This window comes from Petromyzon marinus, chromosome 31 (genome assembly GCF_048934315.1).
Source record: "Petromyzon marinus isolate PM22_M1 ecotype Great Lakes invasive population chromosome 31, UKy_Petmar_22M1.pri1.0, whole genome shotgun sequence".
NCBI lineage: Eukaryota > Metazoa > Chordata > Hyperoartia > Petromyzontiformes > Petromyzontidae > Petromyzon > Petromyzon marinus.
The window spans coordinates 3,877,471-3,895,373 of NC_133697.1; the positions used below are offsets into that span (position 1 = coordinate 3,877,471).

Here is a 17,903-nt window from a genome sequence, read left to right on the forward strand (position 1 = left end):
TGAAGAACCATTGGCATCTACAGCGGATTGTTCAACTTTTAAAGCCATTCACCCGTGGTTAGTTGTACAATGTTTGAAATCGACGGGAGTAAAGTTGGACTTACGAACAGACCTTTGGAACCTAGCCCTGTTCGTAAGTAGAGGAGTCCCTGTATATAATAAGGCGACGTTTCGAGCAACGGCCCTGATCCGTGGCCGTATAAAAGACCGGCGGGGTGAATTACGAATCGCGGTTTTGACCACCGCGGCCACCGCTCGCGGCGGGGTCAGGCAGAGGTGGTCGCCATGGAGACGAGAGACGCGCTCAGTCAGCGGAGGCTATACGCGGAGAGGTTCACATGAACACGCAACGTGAACATCACTCACCATCACTCACCATCACTCACCACTGTGTACATCACTCACCATCACTCACCATCACTCACCACTGTGTACATCACTCACCATCACTCACCACTGTGTACATCACTCACCATCACTCACCACTGTGTACATCACTCACCATCACTCACCACTGTGTACATCACTCACCATCACTCACCATCACTCACCACTGTGTACATCACTCACCACCACTCACCATCACTCACCATCACTCACCACCGTGTACATCACTCACCATCACTCACCATCACTCACCACCATCACTCACCATCACTCACCACCACTCACCATCACTCACCATCACTCACCACTGTGTACATCACTCACCACCACTCACCATCACTCACCATCACTCACCACCGTGTACATCACTCACCATCACTCACCATCACTCACCACCATCACTCACCATCACTCACCACCACTCACCATCACTCACCATCACTCACCACTGTGTACATCATTCACCATCACTCACCACCATCACTCACCACCACTCACCATCACTCACCATCACTCACCACCATCACTCACGATCACTCACCATCATCACTCACCATCACTCACCACCATCACTTACCACCTTGTACATCACTCACCATCACTCACCACTGTGTACATCACTCACCACCACTCACCATCACTCACCACCATCACTCACCATCACTCACCATCACTCACCACTGTGTACATCACTCACCATCACTCACCATCACTCACCACCGTGTACATCACTCACCACCGTGTACATCACTCACCATCACTCACCACCGTGTACATCACTCACCATCACTCACCACCATGTACATCACTCACCATCACCCACCACCGTGTACATCACTCACCATCACCCACCACCGTGTACATCACTCACCACCTTGTACATCACTCACCATCACTCACCACCGTGTACATCACTCACCACCGTGTACATCACTCACCATCACTCACCACCGTGTACAGAGAACCCCTCTTAACGACGGTATTGGGTTCCACGCAAGCGGTCCTTAAGCGAGGATAGGAAATGCACGTTAAAGACTTCGCGTAATTCGATCCGAAAGCATCGAAAGTTGACCCCCTTTTTCACACTAAAAACTTACCTTCTTACGTTTAACCAATGGATGTATAATTCACGAAGATATACGTAATATTCACGAAGAAATAATATTAACGAAGAAATACGTAATATTAAAATAAACGTGGTTAATCGGTGCGTTAATATTTGATATTCCTACAACAGCCCGTCGTTAACAGGGGAATGGTTGGTCAGCGAAAACACATTGGGCTCTATGGACGCACTTACACTACTATACACTACACTATAAACTACACTACTATACACTACACTATACTCTACACTACTATACTCTACACTACTATACACTACACTACTATACACTACACTTCTATACACTACACTATTATACACTGCACTACTATACACTACACTACTATACACTATACTACTATACACTACACTACTATACACTACACTACTATACACTACACTACTATACACTACACTACTATACACTACACTACTATACTCTACACTACTATACACTACACTACTATACTCTACACTACTATACACTACACTACTATACACTACACTATACATTGCACTACTATACACTGCACTACTATACACTACACTATACTCTACACTACTATACACTACACTACTATACACTATACTACTATACACTACACTACTATACACTACACTACTATACACTACACTATACTCTACACTACTATACACTACACTAATATACACTACACTACTATACTATACACTACACTATTATACACTACTATATACTACACTACTATACACTACTTTACACTACACTACTATACACTACACTATACTCTACAATACTATACTGTACACTACTATACTATACACTACACATTGGGCTCTATGGAGGCCCGTCGTTAAGCGATTAGTCATTAACAGGGGTTCTCTTGCAAAGCAGCACATGTAAGCACACATTCACACTAGACATTCACGTACATACACGGTACATACACGCAACATGCATACGCATTCTCACACACCAATACAGTGCACGCCCGTCTACAATATTGCTGAGCGAGATTATTTATCTCAGCATACACAAACAGGACATAGTTGTGTGGAGCAGAGAGCAATAGAGCGCTGTCGTTCTGTGCTCCTCGCCTTTAACGTGCACTGACCAGCGTGGTAAAGTATGGCTAAATATTAATGGCTACATATTATTTAGCCATACTTCACCGCGCTGGTCACATTCGGCTTGGTGAAGGCAGTGGTCAGGACTTGGTCCCAGGTGACAACTCGCCACTTGATGTGAGCCACGGCCAAGAATCCAACTCTGAACAGCAGGTTCATAGCGCAGTGCGTCAACCACAACGATACCAAACGTCTGAACACACTCGAGGACTCGAGAGTCACGGTTCGAGTCCCAGCTCCCGGTTGAGTTATCTATGCCCCCCCCTACTCTGCCGCACAGGGAGACGATGAAGACGTCCGCAGGGATGAGGGGGCCCCGGGTCCCCTCGCCGGCCCCCGGGCGTGGAGCGAACCCCGCGTCCGACCCCCGCGCCATGCGGCGCATCATCGCCGAGGACCCCGAATGGAACCTCGCCACGGTGCCGCGCCTCGCCGACCTCAGCCTCGCCGGCATCGTCAGCAACTTCGAGCGTGCGTGGTGTGGTGGTGGTGGGGTTGTTGCGCCGCTTCGTTGGTCGTGATTTCAGTTGCATGTATGAGGTATAACCCTGTGAGCCATGCGCGGCTCTTGACTCGGGTGCAACCGCAACAAAACATGAACAAGAAGCATCTTAAAGTGACTACACGTAACAGAAGATGATGATGGTGGTGGTGGTCATGGAAGTGGAGGTAGTGGCAGCGGTGGTTATGGAAGTGGTTTAAGCGGTAATAGTGGTATATGTAGTGATAGAGATCATTGAGGTTGCAGAGATGGTGGTAATGGTTATGGTGGCAGTGCAGGTTGTCGTGTTGGTGGTAGTGATAGCTAACATCACTTGCTCCAACGGTCTCAGGCTACACGGGGCTGACGGGGGTATTTGTTTTTGGTAGCAATGGTGGTTGTGGAGGGAGCTGATAGTGATGGACCTTGTGGAAAGAGGTGTTACCGTGTCTTTGTTAATGGTGGCGTTCGTGGTGATGGTGGTCGAGGTAGTAGTGTGGGGAGGTAGTCGTATTTAGCGTGCTGCCCTACGAACCCGGCCACCCGAGTTCGATTCCTGTTCACAGCCACCAATAGTGACAATTATCTGAACTGGTCTTGGGCCTCCCCTTGGTCGACTCAGCCTGAAATGAGTACCTGCTGTGATGTGTAAACATCACCGTGAGGGAGACAAAGGCGGCCGGGCCTGGCGCTGGCCACCCACCCCCTCGTGTGCTGTGCCGGCATTAATCGGTGCTTGCTAACAGCCCAAACAATCTGTTCCATCTACAAGGTGGAGCTTTGTGTTTCTACCCAATGCTTAATTTTTCATTAGGAGACGGCATGTCACTCGTCACCACAACCATAGCGATCGGTACACTGAAAGTGGTGTGCCGGGTGTGGGAATATTCACATTTGTAACGCGAATTTCATCCATAGATCCTAATGCACCGTGTATGGAAATCAGGAAAGAAACAGAACCAGGGTAAACGGCTAGAGCTCCGAGGTAAAGGCCAATTTAAAGAGGTGAGTTTTCAAGACAGACTTAAATAGTTCTAACGACTGTCCCATTGGCAAAGGGAAAGGATTCCATCATCTGAAAGCTGCACCCCAGGAACTGAGCCTTGACGGTGGAGTACTTAGAAGGTGATCCGAAGGGAGCCTTGTTGGAGTATAAACGTGGATCAGTTCCTGCAAATATTGTGAGGCTTGCAGGTTATAGCCCATCCAGTACTGAACTGGTAGCCAGCCAGTGCAAAGGACAAGAGAGCGGGTTTGCCATGTGCTCACAAAACGGTGTGCGCATATGCGCTCCAGCAGCTGCATTCTGAACAAGCTGGAGTCTTACCCAGTACCTGACTCTGAATCCCAAACAGTAATGCGTTGCAGTAATCAAGTCAAGGGAAACGTAACATCTTGGACCCGTCTCTCAAAGTCATGAGGTGGCAGGAATCAAAGGACAGGGACTGGTCAAACTGAGCACCCAAGATTTCTGACCGAAAATGGGCAGACATCGTGACCATGCCGTGACAAATGTTGCAAACCAAATTATATAACTGCACAGGGGGAGCCAATGACTATGGCCTCATTTTTGTCGGCATTTGGTCAAATATGTTGCTGCAACCAAGTTGTGACGAATTGTAATGCCGCAGACAGTACATAAACTGCCATCGCAGAGTCAGAGCCGTGCTGGACGTAAATGTGCACGTCAGCAGCATACCAGTGTTAAGATAAGCCCAAATGTTGTAGCAGAATGCCCAAAGGAGCCATGTGGGGCATTGAAACATTAGGGACCAAGTACAGATCCTTGTGGGACACCGTAATGAACCGGTCCGATTGGAGATTTAAAGTAATCCATTATGACATAGTGCATGCATTTCTCTAAGAGCAAAACCACTGCACGGTAGCACCAGAAATCCCATCTGGTGTTATAATCGCTCGAGGACCTCATGGTCAATGGTATAAAACGTGGCACGGAGGTCAATGGTTGCACATTTTGTGAACACGTGTCGATTCCTGAGTCTCTAAGGTGTCCCACATTCAGGAGACTCCCTCTCATGCTCAACAGCTATTTATAACTCGGTGATCTGCATTGCTGCTTTTGAAATCAGAGGGCAATGCAGCAAAATACACGTGTTCTGTACTTTCGATGCTCCCATGTTTGACCTTCGTCTTCACTAACATGCACTGACAAGCTTGGCCCAATAAGCCCAATTACCTGTACAGCATGGGTAGGCCTTGATCTAGCAGTGCCATGGCTGAAAAATACTGTGATTACTAAGAACCTATTGAGAAGAGACGTGGATTTTTTTAATGGTGACCCGGGTGCAGATCAATACACCACACCACTTTTCCTGCTTACTCGATCATTCATTCTCCCATTCTTAATCTCCGACTACCCCTCTCCAATATCTTTTCACTCATTACCTCTCCCACGATCCTGGTGGTCTCCCTATCACCCATAGACCACCCTGTACTGGATGCGCTGCTGCCCAAGCATCGTACCGCTGTGCTGGCGCGGATCTCCACGCAGCTGCCCCTCTCCCTCGTGGCCGCCCTCGTCAGCGACGAGGGCTACTGGCGCCGCCGCTGCCAGGCCAGCAGGATCGTGGGCGACGTCCTGAGCCACGGTAACAGCTGGAAGCGCATGTTCCTAGAGCGGCACCTGCAGGCCGTCATTGAGCTCTACGTCCCAGACACGACAGATCCCAGCGTCGTACAGGAGGCTGTGGCGGCCTGCGGCCCCTTCGTGCGCTGCCTCGACGTGGGTCAGCTCCTCCCACCCATCAGGGAACTGGCGCCGGGGGCCGATGACTCGTCCGACGCAGGCAGCGACGACGGTGCCGAGGGTCCAAGCGTCGACCACTTCGACTTCGGCTCCATCGTGGGGCAGCTGCCACACCTCGAGGAGCTGCACGTCACCTACGGCGTGAGGAACTGCGGCATGAACTTCGAGTGGAGCCTGTTCGAGTTCACGGGGCGCGACTGCGAGTCCCTGGCGCGCGCCGTCAAAGGCTGCCGCACGCTGCGGGTGCTGAGGCTGCATCGCAGCCGCGCGGGCGACGAGGCGGTGCGCGCGCTCGTACGGCAGCTGCTCGACCACCCCTCGCTGCTGGTGCTCGACCTATCACACAACCTCGTTGGGGACCGCGGCGCCAGGGCGCTGGGCAAGCTGCTCAACCGCAGCCGGCTGACGGCGCTCAACCTGTGCGACAACAGGGTCGGCGGGCACGGTGGGCAAGCGCTGGCGCACGCCATTTCCCGGAACGCGACGCTGCGAGTGCTCAACCTCCGCCTCAACCGCCTCGGAGACGAGGCTGGGCAGGCGTTGGGCCGTGCGCTGCAGTGCAATTCCTCGGTCGTGGAGCTGTACCTGGGGGGAAATGAGATGTCGGAGCCCACGGCAACGGCGCTCGCTCACGCCGTAGCACTAAACACGAGCCTGCTCACCATCGACCTCTCCTGCAATCGCTTGGGGAATGTGAGTCCCGATACTCATTGCTCATGACTCTACTACTCACGCTGGGTGTCCAATTAATTTTCTTTTTTTCGGTGAAGTTGAAGTGCCATCGGTCAAAAAAACTTTGGAAAAATCAATCGAACACAAATGTATTTCCTTCCACAGAAACTTATTATTCTCACAATAAAGGATAAACGTGTGTTTGTCCTTTATATTCTGAGATCAATTATTTTAGAACAATGAATTTTAAGTCGAAATTATCTATGGGCGTCAACTTCCATCCAATGATGTACTCATAAACAAGACACGAGTGTAAAACAGAGTGCATGTCACAGTATATGATGCCAGTAGTGACTGTAAAAGAGAAACAATTCAGTTTTGAGAAACGTAAAAAAGTGACAACTTATAAAAAGTTAACGTTGGTTCCGACTTATTCCTGGACACCCATTGTGTGGATTTCCACCTAATTCCTTGAGACGCAAATTCTTAATTGGCAACCGCACGCATGGCCCCTGGTGATGATCGCTCTCTTGCCACAGGATGGAGGAAAGCAACTGCAGGAGGGGATGAGCCACAACCGCACGCTGACTGAGCTCGACCTGCGGCTGGCGGAGGCCGGGCATGACAGCGAGTACCACATCAGCAAGATTCTCAAGCAGAACCGAGAGCACGCGCACCGCCGTGGCATGACGGAGCGCGCTGGCGCCTAAGCACGCTGGCGCCTAAGCACGCTGGCGCCTAAGCTCGCGAGCAAGCACCAGGACCACCACTGGCACCACCGCCTCACGGTCACACCGATAGTGAGACGTCTTAGTCGCGCTAATTGCTTAGCCAGATTTTCGTAGTTCAGTCTCTGGCAGTCGACTCTGGAAGTGGGTACATTTTAGCTTCATGTCGTTTCGAATTTCCATAATAAATTACACCTGCTTCTAAATTAATTGCTGGACGATGGCCGCCCCAAGCTGTGTCTGTCATCGAGGTTGTTTTACCATACTTCCCCATAGTAGTGAGTGCGGGTAGGTGAGGGGAACCAGAAAAGGTGCAGATATCGCTCGCCTCTGATGTGATCCGTGGCTGGGAATGGAATTGATTCCCCAGGCTTGTAGCGCAGAAGTGAGCGAACCACGTGTACATTTCCACAACGACGCTGTGATATATACGATACATTTATTCATAAATACTGGATCAGAGTAAACAAAACCCCATTCTGCATTTATCACCTTATATCTACGTCACCTACACATTTTATGACCACTCGCATTCAGCCCGAGTATGTGCAACCAGTACACAATCATGCCATGCTTGGAGAAGTCCAGGTTTCACCATCTCGTACATCCAGCGGTGCCAATTTACCACCAGCAAGTTTGCTGCCATGCACTTACAAATGCTAGATGCGGTACCATCGTGGGCAAACCGAGTTGCGCATAGCCATATCGCCGGCCTTCCTAAAGCGATCCACCACCTGCATTGCTGAATAAATGCATGCCTAGCTGTTAACGGAGCAGTAACGTACAGGCCTCCAACGCCTCGCCAGAAACACGCACATGCAGACATTAATTACCACGCACCAACGCAGATAATCACCTCGAGAATAAAACATTAACTACGGCAAGTAACAATTCACCTTCCCGCTCGCCGAAGTTAAGAGCAATTGGCAACATTTGGTGGTCATAATTTGATTCAAGAATTTAGAATGTTTTCGTCCTGTTTGTACTCTTATTTTTACTCTCTCGTTTGTTCAGTCTCATTTGTTCCAACCAATTATGCAATAAAATGTTTTGCTTCATATTGCGTCGAAATGCAACCACACCTTAAGACGCCAATACAGTAACAGTGGGCCTATTTCAGAGAGAGAAAGATGCGGTCAGTTACAGGCTGAGTAATAAAAGTAAGGTCTTAAGTGGACCTGAGCGGGGTGTCCAAAGGTAACATTTGCATATAATTTAGTCGTCTTGTGACCATGAGGATCAGTTTTAATCAACATTGGTGAATCGTTACATGTCTAATAAACACTGTGCAACAGATTGGATGTGTAAAAAAAAGGCAATTTAAAGAAAGCTATTCAACGTGAGGCGGCCCCACTATTCGTAAGAATCTGCTCACCTCATGCTTGTCAAACTGAAGCTGTCATGCCACCGCCTATGATGTCTGTTGGAGTGTGTGGTGTAGTTGTATTCCTGCCATTGCACTCTAGCCTCCAATTAAAATCAAAATAAATAGCTCAATGTACAGATTTATAGAAATAAGGCACGGGACCCACCCCAACAGGTACAGCAGTGGTCACGGTGAAATTGTGATACGCGGGGCGTGAGGGGGTTCTCACACCATGGCCACGCACGTCGGCTCGGGCCCCCCGTTATCCGCACAGAGGGAGGCCTGGTCGCCCACGGATGGGGAAGGCTGCTGCGTCTCGGTGTGCTGGCTCCGCTCCTCGAGGCGCCGCTGGGCCTCCTCAGAGAGGCGGTCCTCCATCTCCTCCTCCTCCTCCTGGGGGGCAGTCATCATCATGAGTGGTGATTAATCCACTACTGGGTGAAGGCCTCCCCCAAGCCATTGCCATCACTCCCAGTCCTGCACTGCACCAATCCATCTAGCTCCTGTACACGAGCTCATTCATGGTTCCATTTATTGGGCATGCTCCCAGCGGCCAACATCCATTCTAACAACGTGTCCTGCCAAAACCAACTTCTCAGCAGATGTATAAAATATGGCAAGCTTTTTCTCCTCCATGTTGAGCCACACAGTCCTCTACAGATCATCCGTGAAGCTGTGTTGTGTGTTGTGTGTTGGGTGTATGTGCATGTGCACGTGAAGGCACCTCCTCCTTGCTCCTGTGGTATTCATCGATGGCGTACTGATACTTTGCAGTGGTGATCCCGAAGAGGTCAGCGAGTTTCTCACCGACAAAGTCGCACACTGCAGACGGTTACAAGATTTTCATATTGTTATTTAGAAGTTGGCTATCACTGCAAGTGACATTATGCATACATTTATTCCATTGTAACTCAACAAACTAAAAGGTATAATGTTGTGAATGTAAACTTGGGCTGTACGATCTTTGAGAATGAGAAAAATATATTTCAATGTTATGGACAAGTAGAATCCTATAATATATACACAATGAGGTTACAATTATGTCAGTGGAGTACTATGATGGTGTTGTTGACTGTACATTTTATTTTGTATTTTTCTCTCAATGTGTAAATACAGCCTGGGATAGACTCAGTATCGACAAAAGCTGTTCATATTTAATTTTGATTAAATCCCTTAGAATGTGCCTGGTCTACGAGGTAAAGCAGGGAAGGGTGGGCAATCACCATGCAAAAAAGGCATTATAAGCTGATGGGCAACAGTGGGCAGCATAGTTTAGGGCTGTGTCATCATCATAAAACTCCATGGGCAGAAAGCCCATAGGTGTCCACTGCAACGTTGTCACTTGTTTCCACTTCCCTCTATCCTGTGCCAACATGCTGAGGCTATGCCAGATCTCTCTGGCACCAATCTCTGATGTCATCCAGCCATTCCCTACAAGGTCTTCCTCTTCTTCCAGTTTCCTCCATCATTCCCATTATTGAAGTTTTATTTTCCTGTCGTACTCCATCCTGCATATGTGCCCAAACAAGCTCAGTATCCTTCTCATTACCACTTGCATCAAGTTTTCTGTTATACTCAACCTTTTTCCTACTTCGACGTTCGTCACTCTTTGTGTCCAACTAAAATGTAGTATCCTCCTGAATGCCCCGTAGTACATTTCAAATGGCAGTATTTTTTTTAGTGTCCAAGTTTCGCAGGCATACAAAGCTGTGCTTAAAACGCATGTTTTTAAGATGATCAGCTTGGTTTTGTAGCTAATTTGCTTGCTTATGTATATGTTGTTAAATTCTGCCATTACTAATTTTGCTGTGTAGCAAAATACATTGTTGAACTGTACATCTATGCTCCCACATGTGTATGAGTTTTCCCGAGGTATTTTGTATTCTCTTCACATACAAAATACGCATTAATATAGCTGGCTAAACATCCTAGTATAAGACCCTCTAAGAAACAGCTTTAAGTTCGATAATAGGGTTTTCCCATTTTTTCTGGCAACAAAACAGGTGCTAAGATGTTAAAACACCAAACTGAAACCTTTTACAAGGAATCATGTCTACATTAACTGCAACGCTTGTGGTCAGAATGCAAACAAAAAACATACTATATTCTTGGTTCTTTCGGTAAAGTGACGTAGAAGGGAAATAATACATTAATAAAAATAAAATACATTTATCGCAACGTTTCGACTGCAACACAAGCAATCATCATCAGGTGTGAAAACCACAACAAGAAAATTTTAAAAAAGTTGCGGTTTGATTGCTTGTGTTGCAATTGAAACGTCGTGAGAATTTTAATGTTTTATTTATTATTATTTTATTATATCCCTTCTACCTGACTTTACCGAAAGAACCAAGAATATGAATCCCTGCAGTCTCGAAAGCTTTAAATCGACAAAAAAACATACAATATATTATATATTTCTCCTGCCTCAGTAGTTCGCCTGCTGTATTTTTTCACCTGAAGACAATTGCTTGTGTTGCGATCGAAAAGTCGTGATTTTTTATTATTTTTCTATCTACGTGACTTTACCGAAAGACCCTAAGAGTATGAATTCCTGCAGTCACGAAAGTTTAAAGTCATGATGAAGAAGCTTTAGGTTCCTTTTATGGAAACAAAAAGGGCATCATATTTGTTTTGGGTTGTGTCTTACAATAAGAGGAGCCTTACCAGCGAGTGTTCCTGTTCCAGTTTTGAAAAGATAAAACCAGAGGTAGGGGCCCCAGGTCAACTTTGCCTTCAGCAGCACCATGGAAGAGAGTGCAGAAACAGACACATCCATCAAGCTCCCCTTGCACAATAACACCCAATGATGTACAGTGAGGGAAAAAAGTATTTGATCCCCTGCTGATTTTGTACGTTTGCCCACTGACAAAGAAATGATCTACGTGACTTTACTGAAAGAACCAAAGAAGATGAATTGGTAACACACTATGCCGTGAAGGACTGAAATCCTGCAGCGCCCGCAAGGTCCCCCTGCTCAAGAAAGCACATATACATGCCCGTCTGAAGTTTGCCAATGAACATCTGAATGATTCAGAGGATAACTGGGTGAAAGTGTTGTGGTCAGATGAGACCAAAATGGAGCTCTGTGGCATCAACTCAACTCGCCGTGTTTGTAGGTGGAGGAATGCTGCCTATGACCCCAAGAACACCATCCCCACCATCAAACATGGAGGTGGAAACATGCTTTGGGGGTGTTTTTCTGCTAAGGGGACTGGACAACTTCACCGCATCAAAGGGACGATGGATGGAGCCATGTACCGTCAAACATTGCGTGAGAACCTCCTTCCCTCAGCCAGGGCATTGAAAATGGGTCGTGGATGGGTATTCCAGCATGACAATGACCCAAAACACACGGCCAAGGCAACAAAGGAGTGGCTCAAGAAGAAGCACATTAAGGTCCTGGAGTGGCCTAGCCAGTCTCCAGACCTTAATCCCATAGAAAATCTGTGGAGGGAGCTGAAGGTTCGAGTTGCCAAACGTCAGCCTCGAAACTTTATGACTTGGAGAAGATCTGCAAAGAGGAGTGGGACAAAATCCCTCCTGAGATGTGTGCAAACCTGGTGGCCAACTACAAAAAAACGTCTGACCTCTGTGATTGCCAACAAGGGTTTTGCCACCAAGTACTAAGTGATGTTTTGCAGAGGGGTCAAGTACTTATTTCCCTCATTAAAATGCAAAATAATTTATAACATTTTTGACATGCGTTTTTCTGGATTTTTTTGTTATTCTGTCTCTCACTGTTCAAATAAACCTACCATTAAAATTATAGACTGATCATTTCTTTGTCAGTGAGCAAACGTACAAAATCAGCAGGGGATCAAATACGTTTTTCCCTCACTGTATGAGTATTGGCAGGCAGTGTCAATCAGGCGATTGGTCCACCACATATCACTCATCAGTCACCACCTGTCATCCAGTTAGTGCAATCATTACTCTACAGTCTACACCAATTATCAATACCTTATAAGTGTCCTGAATGCCCCGTAGTGCAAAATACCACCGCTATTAAAATGCAGAAGGGAATAGCCATAATCCTTTTAATAACCCAACCCTATTTTGTCCCCCCCTTACCCCTATTCGTGTTATTCCATACCTATTACGTTGCCCCTTGAATCCCCAAACCAATTGTTGCTCAAAGCAGGCGGTGGTTTTCCCTGCTGCTGTGGCTTACGGGATCGGTGGGGGGCGCGAGCTGTTTGGAGATCTCCTCCTCCTCCTCTTCGTCCGTGCTGTACTCCTCCATCGTCTCTCCGCTCGCAAAGTGGATGATGCGCCGTGGCACACGCTCACGCTTTTTCTTCTCGTCGCTGACACCAGACTCGCCCAGGTCCACGGCCTCCATGTGCAGTTTTGGCTGTGCCAACGGAAGTCCACAATAAATCAATCTTTATTTGGTATTGCACGTACTTTACAAATACAGCAAAGGTGTACTAAATAAGCGATAAAAACAGACAATAATTTACAATGAATTAATAATGAAAACATTCAATCCAGACATCAATGAAATACAATACAGGGCAAAACAAAACAGGCGTTTCAACCACAACACAGCTGAACATACCACTGCCTTCTCCTTCACACCAACAGTCATAACACACGAGAATCGGTAATGACAGTGAATTAAAATAAGCACACCACAACAAACACACAATCATCTCCATCATCCACACCACAATTAACACACCATCGCAGTGCCAGGTGGTAATGGCGCACGCCTGTAATCCAGCACTGTGGAGGGGTTGGTGGATCACACAAACGCTGTTCAACTCCCTTCCCGTGGGTGCCGACGTGTCATAGACCCTGGCTTGACAGAAGGCGGTACAGGAAATGTGGACTCCACCTGTTCCATCTGTACGGAATAGAGCGTTGCCCCCTCGCATCCACGGGTTTTTCTTCTGGGGGTGCTCCAGTTACCTTCTACATGAACAATCACTCGTTAACTGGCCGATAACACTTTAATAGAGAACCGCAGAACTTGGAGAATTGTTGGGGCTGGATTCAACACGTGGCTCCCTTCCCGATTTGTGGTTCCTCGCGTCGCCTCGTCGTTCTCGCTTCGAGAGCGAATACTGTGCAGCGCGTTACAAATTGACATTATTGAATTACTAAAGTGAACAGACAAGCAACCACAGCGAACGCGTCATCACTCGCACTACACTGCATTCAGCATCACGTCAAAGTAAATACAAATCACCGACATTACCACTATCACGGTTAACACACCATCAGCATCATCCACGCCAGTGAAACGGGATCATCACCACCACCATCACCACTGTCACAACCACCACCACCACCGGTCAACCCCACCGCTATTGCCACAACCACAACTTCCCGAAAGCCGCGGTGACCACACCCGGATAACGCCGAAGCGCGCCGCTCGCCTGCTCCCCACGCCGAGGTTGCGCTCCTCCCCCGGGCAGAGCCTCTAGGCCAAGAGCGGTCCCCCCCCCCCCCGACTCGTCCCACAATCTCCCCGGGTGATTCATGTCCCTCTCGCGGCCTCGCTATTACCTGGCTCTGCGTGAGCCCCGGGGCCGTCATCTCCACCGCTAACGCCGCCATGGGCGCGAAACAGAGAAGGTGGTGGGGGGTGCGTCGCGGAAGACAAAGGCGGAAAGGAACGGCGAGCTGAGACTACCCCACAGCCTGGCGGAGGAGGTTCGAGTGGTCACGTGCGTGGTCACGTGAGGGTGGGCGAGGTGGAGCGGTGGCGCAACGGTCAGGGCGCTGCGCTACGAACGCGGCGACCCCAGTTCGATTCCCGCTCACGGCCACCAACACCGGTGATTATAATTATTTAAGTTTGACACGTGTAGGCTTTCGCGACCACCATCATTCATCATATAGGTTATTCTTTTAGGGGGTTAGATCGCGTAAATATATAAATGTGTCGTTAGTAAGGTTGTCACGTAAACGGAACATGCCAATTCGTAACTAATAGAGCACACATTGGTGTGTGGGAGAGCAAATCCACAACATTATTTGAACCGGTCCCGATCTACCCTGGGTCGACTCAGCCTCAAATGAGTACCTCGGTGCGGTGTGTGAGCATCGCCACTGTGGGAGACAAAGGCGGTCGGGCTTGGTCCTGGCCACCCACCCCATCGTGTGCCGTGCCGGCCTTCATAGGTGCTGCTCGCTAACAGCCCTTGCCCCAACAGTCTGTTACAGGCTACGGTGGGGGGTGGTCTTTGTACACGAGCTCTTCCATGCGACCTGCACTTGTGCCAGGCTAGGTGCACACTTGAGGCCATGGGTTGTTACCGAGCTGACTGGCTGATGCACCGACTGTGCCAACTTGCTGTGTTTTATCCGCCCGGCGGCACTCCGCTCGTTGTTGTGAGCGTCGCTCATCCGTTCGGTGGGCAACTGGCTCCAACTGCCCAGCAGCGTCCTTCACGAGCCTCCTTAGCCACGGTCACCGATCTTGACACCGCTGGTACCGGTCATCGGCAAGTCCACTCAGCTACCACACCATCACAGCAACAACAACAACCGCCACTCGCCACTAAGTGGCGGTGACGTCACCACGACGCTTGTGCCAGGCTATGTGCACTTCGAAGCCACGTGCCAACTTCCTGTGTTTTAACTCATTTGCCGTCACACCTTGAGGGCCACGTGAAGTGTCGAACGCCCGCTGGCAGGAGGTCACGGGACAGACCCAGGTGCCACGGGTCGACTGAGATGACCGAGATGGCTGGCTGATGCACCACCTGTGCCCCCTACTGTGCCAACTTGCTGTGCTTTAGCCACCCGGCGCTCCGCTCGTTGTTGTGAGCGTCGCTTCTCCGCCCTCCGTTGTTGTTGGAGGGCGACTGCCTCCAACTGCCCAGGAGCGTCCTTCACGAGCCTCCTCCACAGAGGCCGATCTTGACACCGCTGGTACCAGTCATCGGCAAGTCCACTCAGCTCCACATCCTCCTGTACCACATCACTCCATCTCTTCTCTAGCCCGTGCCGTGCCCGTTTAGCCCCCTTGATCCGGCCGAACAAAATCTGTATAGTCATGCGGTGGCTGGGTATGCGGGCTATATGACCAAGCCAACGCAGCCTTGCCTGCCGGAGGAGCTCACCGATGGGACTTTTCCCAGATCTTTCAAGGATTTGTGAGCTCCTCACACAATCCAGCCTGGTTAAACCCAGGTTGGATCGTAGGCAGGCCAGCATAAACGTTTCTAACCGGCGAAGATGTTCCATTAGGGGGGTTCACATTTCGCAAGCGTAGAAAAGGGAAGGAATGACCGTGGCCGAGAAGACCTGAAGCTTCGTGCGTAGTGATAGACCAGGTAGCTTCCACACAGCGTTACGCAACAGATGAAAAGATGCCGCTCAACTGATTCGGAGTGAGACCTCTGCTGTTAAACGGGAGCCGGTTATGAGCACACTGCCAAGGTATGGGAAACTCTGCACTCTCTCCACAACTGCCCTATCACCAATTGAGAGTTGTGGGGGTGGAGTGTCCAATGGTTCAAAATACCCAGGCAGGTGCTTAGTTTTGGTGGGGCTGATAGTAAGGCCCCACCTCTTGGTGGCAAGCTCCTGGTTCAGCAGCAGCGCCTCCAACTCCTCGTCTGAGTGAGCAGTAATTACCAGATCATCAGCATACATAACGTGGTTGAGCAATAGGGAGCCATCCCTTGACCGCACACGGGCATCGATCAGCCTCCGATTGTATCTGTACCATCAATACACAGGGACACATAGAATGGCTTACGTTTATTTTAAATCAATACGACATCAAGTTAGTCTTCCTTACCTGCGTGTCATGTGCAGCCCTTTTGTAAATCTACTGCTGGAGGCCTCTATGAGCAAACTTTACGCCTTGTCAGCATGGGTGCAAGGTGGGGAGCGGAGAAGTACAGTCCAGTATTATACAACGTGGATGAGTTGCTACAGCATCTTTAGGACTTCAATCAACTTAAACTTAATGCCGTCAAACTGGTCCTCAACGCTGAAAAAATACCCAAGCCATGTTGGTCTCTAGCTGCTCCGCACCCGTCTTGTCACTTATGCACATTGTGGCTCTGGACAACTTCATATATCCTGGCATTATCCTGGACTTGAATTTGCCTTTCAAGACCCACATTTATCTCATGGCCAAGAATAAAAAAATATATACTAAATTAGATTCCTATACAAAAACAGTGTTCCACCTCGATTAGCTGCCTGCCGCTCTCATCCGCCGGCCCATTGAAGCCGTCAGCCGCGCTGAGCATCCTGCTTCAGTTGCACCGCCGGCTCCTCGATCGTGCCGCTCTGTGATGCGGACTCAATACGAGGGTGCTGCTTACAGTGCCGCCGGGTGAGGCCTTCTACCAAAGGCAACCTTGACAGGAGGGGGCTGCCAATGGTGCCGCCCGTCGGCGCCTTTTGCCAAGGGTGTCTAATCATTCACTCTATAGTTCCTGCGGGCATCGGGGCTGGCTCAGCGGAGGGCCTGCCTGGCCGGCGGGTTCAGCCCTGGGCAGTGCCGCCCGTTGGGGCCTTCAACCATGGACTTGAATCTGCCTTTCAAGACCCACATTGACCTCATGGTCAAGAATTAAAAAAAAATACTAAATTAGGCTTCGGGTTTGGCTGGGGGGGGGCGGCTACTGGGCCGCCGAGTTCAGCACATGGAGTTCAATGCAACGCTGCTGGTATGGGTCTCCTGCCAGTTAGTGACTATGGAGGTTCAGGCTGTGGTCTTCTTGCGTGACGTCCATCCTGCCAGGTCGCCACCACCTTCAAAATGCCATGCATTTACGATACGCTTTGACTGCCAAAGAAATGACTGCACAGGAAGAAGTTCGCGCCTTGTCAGCGTTCACCCTAATCCGGGTCCCTGTGCGATCCGGATCGTCACTAGAGCTTTCTTGGTGGCGCTGCACAGCTGTCCACTATCGCGACAAATTCATGGTGCGACCTCCTCTACTATTCGTTGAAGTAGTTATCGCACGCGACTTTCCCCACCATCGTCACCGCCAACGTGGTTGCAGAGGCGATAGGTTTCTCTCAACTTGAGGTTCACTTGGATTCAACTCAATTCAATGTATACATTGCACATCACACAGATTTATTATACAAGTACATGAGCACGTAGTGGAAGATTAGGCCAAAATACACTCTAGTTCAAGCCCCTCCACCACCAGTAGTGACATGAGCAAGTAATTGTAGAGTTCCACATTTACCTTTGCGTGCACACAAGTTTTTTTGTGTGTGGAATATTTGCTGGTTAATTCCAGGATGTTTCTGTTGCGCGTCGTCGCTTTGGGATGTTCTGTGTTCAAATGTTGTTGGTTGCG

At 49.1% G+C, this 17,903-nt stretch overlaps 2 protein-coding genes across 7 annotated transcripts in view; one reads left to right on the plus strand and one right to left on the minus strand.

The window, feature by feature from the left end:
* On the plus strand, positions 1-8,305 carry DRC5 (dynein regulatory complex subunit 5). 2 transcript variants are annotated; one of them, XM_032963692.2, is made up of 4 exons: positions 1-332; positions 2,880-3,070; positions 5,525-6,540; positions 7,059-8,305. In XM_032963692.2, the coding sequence occupies exons 1-4, from the start codon at positions 286-288 to the stop codon at positions 7,227-7,229; spliced, it is 1,425 nt and encodes a 474-aa protein (XP_032819583.2). In that variant the 5' UTR covers positions 1-285; the 3' UTR covers positions 7,230-8,305. The 2 variants fall into 2 exon arrangements, with proteins under 2 accessions (XP_032819583.2, XP_032819584.2); XM_032963693.2 differs by lacking the exon at positions 1-332 and adding an exon at positions 1,574-2,752.
* The window catches only part of LOC116947690 (protein FAM177A1-like), a 26,280-nt gene continuing 16,049 nt past the window's right edge, over positions 7,673-17,903 (minus strand). Inside the window, exons 1-5 of one of the 5 annotated variants that reach the window (XM_076071013.1) lie at positions 14,651-15,125; positions 12,788-12,970; positions 11,281-11,347; positions 9,338-9,435; positions 7,673-9,003 (exon numbers count right to left, since the gene is read on the minus strand). In XM_076071013.1, the coding sequence (XP_075927128.1) occupies positions 8,839-9,003; positions 9,338-9,435; positions 11,281-11,347; positions 12,788-12,970; positions 14,651-14,746 (609 nt within the window). In that variant the 5' untranslated portion in view covers positions 14,747-15,125 and the 3' untranslated portion in view covers positions 7,673-8,838. Of the gene's footprint in view, positions 9,007-9,337; positions 9,436-11,280; positions 11,348-12,787; positions 12,971-13,839; positions 13,867-14,130; positions 14,578-14,650; positions 15,126-17,903 lie in introns of those variants that run through there. The other 4 variants (XM_076071012.1, XM_032963696.2, XM_076071014.1 and 1 more) reach the window with 4 other exon arrangements.